Raw genomic sequence first — 9,977 nt, 5'->3', positions numbered from 1 at the left:
TATAGCGGGTATATGGGAACTCTCTGACCTTCCTCCTCAATTTTGCCGTGAACCACAAACTACCGTAAAGAATAAATGTATTCATCATGATTATGTTGGAAAAAGAAGAACAGTTTGTTCTTTGAAGACAAAAATAAAGGTGTTTTTGTTAAAAAAAAAAAGAATAAGTGTATTAAAAAAATTAATGAAAGAGACCTTAAAAATCAAAAACCAACTGTCAGAGGTAATCCCACCCTGAGTCAAAATGCGAGGTGGTGTCTGAAAGTATCCACTTTCTAAATCTGGGATATGAGCAAGTTATGTGAACGCTCCAGGGCTTTATTTTCTGCTTGAAAATAAAGAGTTGGGCAAGATCAGCAGTTCTCGTGCTTTTGAATTTTTCATGAAGAAGTAAATTAAATATGGAAATGAGTGTAGAGTTGTCCACTTTTCATTTTGTGAAATAAACATATTTTCAAAACTCCACCATCTACTGTTACCATTTCATTATTAAAAAACATTTTAGTACAGAAAATTAGGACAGAATTTTTAAAAAGGCAGTCACTTAAATTGAATACCCTTAGTTTTATGAAACACTCTACATTTTCCTTTATTTTTCTAGTTTTTCAACTAACTGCTGAAAACTCTATGCTGTCTGGAACCAGTTTGTGGACCAGTACTTGGAATGACTAAATGACGTCTTCCAAACCTAATATTCTGAGGCTTGATGCACAAGTAGGTTGGTGTGGCAGAAATGTCCAAAGTGCTGGACCTAAGCAAACAGTGAACAGTAACCGTCAGGGCCCAAGTCCCTGATATATATGCTGAGCATGTTATTGCCAATGCTTAAAACAACCCCATGGGGTAGGTATCATTGATGCAAAAAAACTGAGGCTTCGAAAGACAGAGTAACCTGTCAGAGTCCAGCTACAGCAGTTGCAGCACCAGGACACATACCCAAGCTGGTCTTGACTCCAAAGCCCATATTGTTTCTGCCTTCAGATTCTGGTTTTCTGCCTAGCATGCTCTCCTCTTCTGGTAGCAACATTCTCCTCCTCTGAAAGTGGCTCCTTTCCGTGGTGCTCCAAGGACAATTGTGCTTCAAGGACAAGGACAACCCTGTCTGAAGAACTTTCACCATTACACCCCCTACTGGACTCTTAATCGGCCTCCCCATAATGTTGCTCTGCTTACAAAATCCCTGAGCCCACCTGGGCAACGCCCACCTGGGCAAAGGGGCCTGTCCCAGATAAGGAAAGGCATAAGGCCTGTCCCACTCCCACCCTTACGAAGGAAGGTATATGTGCCTCGACCAATCAGTAACCAAATTTTTTTTTTTTGCGTTACGCAGGCCTCTCACTGTTGCGGCCTCTCCCGTTGCGGAGCACAGGCTCCGGACGCGCAGGCTCAGCGGCATGTGGGATCCTCCCGGACCGGGGCACGAACCCGTGTCCCCTGCATCGGCAGGCGGACTCCCAACCACTGCGCCACCAGGGAAGCCCTTGGATGAGCCTTCTTGTCCCCCATCTCACCAGCCTCTTCCCCAACCTACTGGTCCCCAAGCCCCACCTCTCTACCCGCAAGCAGACCTTCCCTCCCCTCCCCACACTCGGTCACGAGCAGCCCAACGCTCTGAATCGAGTCCCAACATGGTTCCCCTACGAGAGGCCGCTAATGGAGACCGAGGTACTATCAGGGTTCATGTCCCCTTCCCCATGTCTGATCTCTCATATTCAAGGGAAACTGGGCCCCTTAGCCAGGACCCCTCCACCTTCATCAGGGAATTCCAGGCCCTAACTATAGCCTTTGACTTAACCTGGCCAGATATTCCTGTGTCCTAACTACCTCCTGCATCACGAAGACAAGGCTGGGATCGGGGCCTTGGCTCAGGCCTGGGCAGGTGAGGCACACGCCCGAGATCCTAATGAGAACCGAGCTGGGGAAGAGACAGTCCCACGGGCAGGCCCAGGATGGAGATACCAGGCAAATGAAAATGGGCCAGCAGGAGGGCTCACTACGAGAAGCTTCATGACTACATATCTACTGAAGGTATGAAAAGGCCAGTCATCAAACAGCACAATTATGAGAAACTCGGAGAAGTTACCCAGGAACGCTTGGAGAAGGCGGCCCTTTTTCAGGCCCGATTGGCAGAGGCTATGAGGAAATACACCAACCTAGACCCTGAGACTCCTGAAGTTCAGGCTGTATTGCGGTTCACTTTATAAGCCAGGCATCGCCAAGCATAAGACAGAAATTACGGAAACTAGAGCAAGGGCCACAGACCCCATTTTCCGTCCCATTGACAGGGCTTTAAGGTCTTCACGAATAGGGAGGAGGCTTCTAGGAATAGACGAGAAAGAGCGGAGGAAAAATTGACACGACCTGCTCAATATACGGCACTTATCATCACTCAGTCCCTCCCACAGCACGGACTCAAGGCAGCCCATCTCCCGTCGCAGAAACCACAGCTGACCTGCGACCCGTGCGGTCAGCGGGGGCGCACAGTGAAGAACGGCCGCACCCTACCACCCGACACCCCGTGCCCTTACTGTCATCAAAAGGGCTACTGGAAGAGGAGTTGTCCCTGCCGCCCTCAAGCTGGTAGGCCAACACCACAACCACCCAACACCTGGGGTATCTCGGGTCCCAGCCCCCTGGCTGAGGTCAAGGCCAATGGCCCCTGTTGGTGGTAGTTGACTACCAGGAGTGAGAACGGGATTACGCTCAAGATCTGGGGCTCCTGGATGCGGATGACTGAAGGTGCCCAAGTCTCAGTCTACAGGCCCCTATGTTCCCCAGAAGACCGGAGGAGCCCCAGGTAACCCTGGATGTGGCAGGGGCTACTATAACCTTTCGAAGTGACACAGCGGCTACTTATTCAGCCCCGACCTCCTTCTCTGGTCCCGCTCGCTCTTCCTCGATCCTCCTAACAGGGATGGGAACAGGCTCAGCCGGACTCTTAAACCCTATTTTCACCCCTACAGCTCTCTCTTGAACTTACACAAGACTGCCAACCTCGCAGCTCAAATTAACATGCTACAAGACAAATAATTTCTCTGCAGGAGTAGTTTTACAAAATAAAAGAGCTCTGGACCTCCTAAAGGCTTATCAGGGAGGGACTTGTGCAACATTAAAGGAGGATTGCTGTTTTTTGGTCAACCGTCCGGGAAAGGTCCAGCCCAATCTTTGGGCCATGTATTTTTAACCTTCTTGTTAAGTTTGTCTCTTCCAGAATACAACAAATAAACCTCCAAATGGTGATACAACAAGAATACCAGACAGGGCTTTGCTGGTGGCCCAGTGGTTAAGAATCTGCCTGCCAATGCAGGGGACTCGGGTTCAATCCCTGGTCCGGGAAGATCCCACATGCCATGGAGCAACTAAGCCTGTGCACCACAACTACTGAGCCTGCGCTCTACAGCCCGCGAGCCACAACTACTGGGCCCATGTGCCACAGCTACTGAAGCCCGTGTGCCTAGAGCCCGTGCTCTGCGACAAGAGAAGCCACCACAATGAGAAGCTCACACACAGCAATGAAGACTCAATGCAGCCAAAAATAAATAAATAAATTTATTAAAAAGAATACTGGACAGTCAACACTCGTACAACCCTTGAACAAGCCAACATCTCTTTCCATGGGGCCCACACTCCTCCCTAGATGCACCCTGACAGAGAGCAGGCAAGGGATCCCAGGGCCCCACGACGCCCTCAGCAGGAAGCGGCCAGAAAGAGTTCATCGCCCCTTCTCCTCACAAAAGGGCTTCCTGAATGCCTGAGAGGGAATTAGGCAGTTAGGTAGATATGAGTAGGGTATTCAATAAGGCCAAGGAATTGGCCCTACACATAAAGAGAAGGGGGAGTGTGGTGCTCCCAGGACAATGGTGCTTCAAGGACAAAGGATGACCCTGCCTGAAAAAGTTACTGGACTCTTAATCGCCCTCCCCACCATGTTGAGATGGTTTTGAAATCCCTGAGCCCACCTGGGTGATGCCCACCTGGGCAATGGGACCTGTCCCAAATAAGGAAGGAAAGGCATATGCCCTGTCCTACTCCCACTGTACAGAAGGAAGGTAGGTGTGCCTCGATCAATCAGTAAATGGAATTTTCACCTTGGACCATTCCTTTGTTTTCTGGCTATAAAAACGGATCAATAACACATGTGCGGGCTCGACTCTCCCAGACTACTAGGAAGTCGGGCCACTGTTCTGGCAGCGACCCTTTCCTCTAATAAGTTCTATCTTCTTTACGTTCTGCTTTATGTCTGGAAATTCTTCTCCAACCTGCGCTCATACCTTGACACTTTCCCCACTCCAGCATGTGGACTCTTTGAGATTAATCTCCAGGCCATAGTTGACTCATCCAGGCGTGGGTACTTGATCCAAGAAGGGCGTGCCAGTCAGAGTTCTTCCTTCTGTGTCTGAGTTTATACCTCGAGAGATTAGTAGGCCTACCTTCCAACGCAGCCAGCCGTAAGACCTAAGACTCAGTGGTTTTCAGCTGTCTCTCCACCAGACCCTCGTTTGCAAGGAGAGAGAAAGAGGCGACATCAAGGAGGAACAGAGGAGGGAGAGACCTGGCAGCCTTCAAGTTCCTGCATCTGCTGGTTCCTGAGCCCCTCCATCCCCACCTTCCTGTGTTCAGATTGTCCCACCTTTCCTTGAACTTATTGATTTTTTAAAAATAAATTTATTTATTTATTTATATTTTTGGCTGCGTCGGGTCTTCGTAGCTGTGAGCAGGCTTTCTCTAGTTGTGGCGAGTGGGCGCTACTCTTTGTTGCGGTGCGCGGTCTTCTCATCGTGGTGTCTTCTCCTGTTGCGGAGCATGGGCTCTAGGCACGCAGGCTTCAGTAGTTGGGGCAAGTGGGCTCGATGGTTGTGGCTCGTGGGCTGTAGAGTGCAGGCTCGGTAGTTGTGCTGCACGGGCTTAGTTGCTCCGCCACATATGGGATCCTCCCGGACCAAGGCTCGAACCCGTGTCCCCTGCATTGGCAGGCGGATTCTTAACCACTGCGCCACCAGGGAAGTCCCTCCTTGAGTGTAGCGAGACAACAAACTCCTCCTTTTTTCTGAGCCAATTTGCGTTTTGTCCCGTGCAACCAGTGAGGCTTCCATGCCATTCTTCCTCCCTGGGAAGTGTGGCGCCCTACCTCAAGGACACCCTACATCGAGGACACAGGACAAAAACTCAGGAATTAACCTAGCCCCCATAGCAACTGTTGCCACGCGCGCTCCTAATCTAAACCAGACAGCCCCCCTCCCCCATTCCATATTAGGCAAAATAATCGCCATGTAGTAACCTTGTAGCATCCTGACCAATCACCTAATGCCATCCTGCCAGCAGGAATTTTCTTTGTCCTGAGGCTATAAAAGTTGGCTACTAGCCCACAAAGGGGGTCGGCTCGCCCTGGTCTATCAGGAAGTCGCCCGCGGTATTTGCAGCGCCCCTAACTCTGCTCTTTGTTCTCAATAAACTCACTCTTTTCTAAAATACTTCGTGTCTCGAAATTCCTCTTCCAGCCCGCGCACGGACCACAACACTTTTGATACCCCCATTTTTATTTCCTGTTATTTATAACATCACTGAACAATTAATTCTATGAGGTCCTGTATTGTTTCCATGGTACCTCTCCCAAATCGGCTGAGATTCCTGAGTTCAGGGAAAGAACCAAGTCCTGGAGTCCCCACTCCCATGCCCCCCCCACCCCCACCCCCGCTTCCCTCCACCATGGCGCCTAACACAGGAAAGTACATCAGAGGTTCCACAATTCTTTTCTAAGATCCACTGATTACAGGCCTTGGGCCAGCCGGAGGGCAGCTTCTTCCCCCAGGGAGGCTGCAGAAGGGCGCCAATGTGGATAGCACGGACAATGTGGATATACTGGAGTCCGGATTCCAGCGGGTTAGGGGAGGGCGTCACCTAACCAGGCCAGTCCCAGAGTGGAACTCGCCAGCCCGGCGGCTCGGCGCCGCCTGCGCGCCCGCCAGCCGGGCCCTGGGCCGGTCCCCACCGCAGAGCGCGCGGAGCGGCTGGGTCCTCTACGTGCCGGCATCAGGTGCAAACCCGGGAGCGCGGGCCGTGGGTGTGCGCGCAAGCGCCCGGAAAGCGCGGAACTCAGCCGCCGCCCCAGCTCGCCCGCCAAGCTACCCTGGGATATCCTTGGGTCCCCCCCTCCAACCCCCCAGCTCGAGCGGAGGAGGGAGGAGTACGGATACGTAACCGACCTCCAGGCCCCTCTCGACTCCGCGTGGGGGGGCAGGCGGGGGAGCCGGGGACCGCTGTTCCAGCCCGCTGGCCTTCGAAAGATCCTCCTGGGCCAATGGCAGGCGGGGCGACGCGCTCGGATTGGTGCAGGCGCTCTGCTGATCACTGTGGAAACCCAGGCGGAGGGGAACGCGGGAGGATGCGAAGCCCCGGACGGGGGGAGCCAGCGGGGCGGGAAGAGGAGGCTTCGAGGCCCTGAGCTACCGAGGAGTTTTTACAGGAGGCAAAAGTCCACTGCGGGCCGGCGGGCGGAGGGAGGGGCGGAAGGAGGGGACCGCTTGGGGGCACTGGGAAGCCTGGAGGGAAGGCAAGGATACTCCGGAGCGAAGGCGAGGCGGCTGGGGGAGGGGGCGCGGTGGGGGGAGGAGTAGGAGAAGACAAAAGCCGAAAGCGAGGAGGCCCCGGGCCGCACACACCGCAGTGCACGGGGCAACCCTGTCGGCAGGCAGCATGGGGAAGGGGGGGAACCAGGGCGAGGGGGCCACCGAGCGCGAGGCGCCGATGCCTGCCTTCCGCTGGGAGGAGATTCAGAAGCACAACCTGCGCACGGACCAGTGGCTCGTCATCGACCGCAAGGTCTACAACATCACCGAATGGTCACACCGGCACCCGGGGGGCCACCGGGTCATCGGGCACTACGCAGGGGAAGATGCTACGGTAAGGGTCTGGGGCCTCTCCCGCCACCTTTCTCTGCTGCAGGAGGGAATCAGGAGTCATGGGTCCCAGGGCGCCAAACAAGACCTCCAGCGCTGAGTGGAGCTTGGGGCGTCCTGGAGGGAAGGAAAGAGTCTACTGCGCTCATCCCCCGCCCCGAATCCTCGTCCTCTGGGACAGCTGGGCCAACGTGCTGTGGGGGTCGGATTTTGGAGCCCAAGAGGCATATTCGAGCGGTGGAGAACCATGCAGGATCTACCGCGCGCACTGGGATCCTTGCGTCCGTTCCTTCCTCAGAGTTCAGCCGGAGCCTGGGACTCCCCAGAGAGGGCGCCGGGGCCCTGGAGCCTTGACGCCCCCAGCGTGGAAGATGGCCGCCCCTGGGCCCCGCGGAGAGGAGCGGGAGAGGAGCCAGGTGTGGGACTCCGCGCGCGTCCCCCACTCGCCAGCCAGACTAGGGGGCGGGGAAGGAAAGCTCGTCCCCGGCCAGGGCTCGCTCCTGCTGGAATTCCAGTCTCAGAAGGTCCGCAATGGCTGCCGCGGAGACACCGCCTGGTAGCTCCTGTTCCCACGCTCTCAGAGACTACCAGGACCCCCTCCCCCCGCCCCCACCCCCCCGGCAAGGGCCGGCCTTCTTGGGGGCCCCGGGTGGGAATTGGTGGAAAGAAAAAGGGCTGGAGTTTGCAAAGCCCAGGTGGAGAGGGGCCTTGAGACGGGACGATTTAGCAGCACTAGGCTAGCTTGGCAACAGGTCCAGCTGCATTCGAGGTTACTCTGGGACTTCAACTCAATGGTCCTCTGTTCCCAAATCCGGCCAGGAGTGCCCTCCCTCATCTTGCCCTCGGAAAGGTAGTGGGACTCTGGGATCTTCCTGGAGCCGGGGCTGTCCATCTTACCCTCACCTTTGCGCACCAAACCTGCAGCTCTGCGATGACACAGCACCCCACCACGCCCCCCAGCCCCAAATCCTTGCTTATTCTTCGGGTGCAGCTGGATCTGCACCCCCCATCCCCACCCCATGGACTCGAAGAACAGAGGCCGGGAGGGAAGGAAGGGGCCACTCTTGGTGGCAGTGAGCTGGAAGCAGAGCAGGTCTGGTGGCATGGAGAATTTGGGAAGGGTGACTAGGGAGAGATCAGCTTGACATAGCTCATTCCACCTGGAGGTCTGGCATGCTGACCTGTTTGGGCTTTTGCTGGGTAAGCTGTATGGGGCCGTCAGTTGGTGGAACTCTAGATCTCCCTACCTCTTCTATCTAATTGGGACAGACAGAGTCAAGTGTTGGGGGGCAGAGCAGGCAGCTATAGTGTAAGCTGTTGCTTGGCTCGCTGCTTTGGCGAGCAGAGGGTCAGCAATAGCGCCTACAACTTTGGGCCCGATCCCGTTTTACCTGCTTGTGAACTGGCCTTGAGCCCTTGGGGCTGGGATACCGATTGTAACTTAGGTGGGTATAAGATTTTCAAGCACCATCAGTATATTATCTCACTGGGACCTTCCCACAGCCCTGTGAGGAGGTGGGGTAAGAGTGATTCCCAAGTAAAGACCTGGTTTGAGATCTTTCATAGGTGAATTCTGAAGGTTCCTGTCCTGGTTGAGCCTTCAGCGAAACGTTTCCTAGAAGGAAAAGTCAAATCCAGTGGATTGGTCTGTTTATTCCGTAGTGTGAAATAAATATACTTTCTTTTGCGGCAAGGCATTTCCTAAACTAAGCACTAGATAAATGCAATGGAGTTTTACTGTTACCGAGTCTAACCTCATATGGCTCATCGCACGACGGGCCAATAATCGAGAGATGAGTTGCTGGGGCAAAGGAATAACGACTTTATTCGGAAAGCCAGCAAACTGGGAAGATGGTGGACTCATGCCCAAGGAACCATCTTGCCTGACTTAGAATTCAGGCTCCTTTTATACTAAAAGGGGAGGGTGTCAAATCAAACATTTCCTGGTTCCCGTCAGCCTCTGGAGGGGATGTATGTGTTCATTTCTTCCTCCCTGTAGTCATAGGTGGGCCTGGTCAGGATGTTTCCTGTGAGCTCAACAAAGGTATTGTAGCTTAATGTTCATTACCTGAGAAGCAGGGTTCCCAGAGATAGGCCATTATGTATAATTTAAGCTTATAGACAACATCCCTTTAGTGATTAACTTGTAATAGAATGCAAAAGGTTCTTCCGTATTACATTATCAGATAAGTGAGCGGTAAGAGTGAGGATTATGTAACAGCTAGAATGTAAAGTAAACAAAGAGGAATTTGGAGGAAAATTTTTTAAATCCATGCCAGCTCTATTTGGTGTAGCAAGATGTAAAGACAATCCCTATGCCCAGAGCTTACTGCCTTCCGAGATAAAACTTTGGGGGCATGAAATGCACTAATCTAGTTGAATAATGGTGGACGGAGCAACTGGATATTTTCTCTCTCTCTCTCTCTCTCCCTCCCTCTCCCTCTTTCTCTATTTTCTGGGACCAGGTTGGAAAAAGGCCACAGGAAGTCTGGGGTCTCTGGGCAGGGGACTTGAGAGGGGCAGGAACAGGCTAGGCATGGAGAGACTCTGTCTCTTTATTTTTGGGCTGTTGAGCAGGTGGTTTCGTCCTTGGGGCATGGACTTCTTCAGATCTGGGGGAGTGAGTATTTATGGTCCTGTGAAGTGTGGGAAGGACTGATCTGCAGATAGAGGTTAGATTTCAGGGAGCACTTGAATGCACTGTTATGAGCCAATCTTGATGCAGTGGTATCCTCACCAGAGGCTGACAGTCAAGGAAGCCCGATAATCTGGGGCCTCCATAGGGGATTTTCCTGTTACTGAAGAAGAGAAGACCTCAGAAGTCAGGACGGCCTCCTCCCCAGAAGGGTGGCTTAGTGAGGGGTAAGGCCAATCGTCATGTGGTCCTTCTCTCTGCAAGAATAAAAAATGAAACTAAATTTTTACAGCTCACAAAGCACATTTGTACGGGTCACCTCATTTAGTGCTGCGATCAGCCCTGTAGGGAGTAGCTCCCTTGGGTTTAAACACCTTGCTGTCTTCGCAGCACTCAGACCTCAACTCAGGATCTACCAACACAGAGACCTCCCAGCCCCCCTTCCC

The 9,977-nt window shown here is 53.1% G+C and overlaps 1 protein-coding gene across 3 annotated transcripts in view; it reads left to right on the top strand.

Moving 5' to 3' along the window:
• The first annotated feature begins 6,621 nt into the window (after positions 1 to 6,621).
• Positions 6,622 to 9,977, top strand: part of FADS2 (fatty acid desaturase 2) — a 43,467-nt gene continuing 40,111 nt past the window's right edge. For 2 of the 3 annotated variants that reach the window (XM_060158979.1, XM_060158978.1), the window contains exon 1: positions 6,622 to 6,900. In XM_060158979.1, the coding sequence (XP_060014962.1) occupies positions 6,694 to 6,900 (207 nt within the window). In that variant the 5' untranslated portion in view covers positions 6,622 to 6,693. Of the gene's footprint in view, positions 6,901 to 7,194; positions 7,313 to 9,977 lie in introns of all 3 variants that reach the window. The other variant, XM_060158980.1, reaches the window with a different exon arrangement.

This window comes from Lagenorhynchus albirostris, chromosome 9 (genome assembly GCF_949774975.1).
Source record: "Lagenorhynchus albirostris chromosome 9, mLagAlb1.1, whole genome shotgun sequence".
NCBI lineage: Eukaryota > Metazoa > Chordata > Mammalia > Artiodactyla > Delphinidae > Lagenorhynchus > Lagenorhynchus albirostris.
The sequence above is the reverse complement of the archived record's forward strand: the minus strand, read 5'-3'. Positions and strand labels throughout refer to the sequence as shown.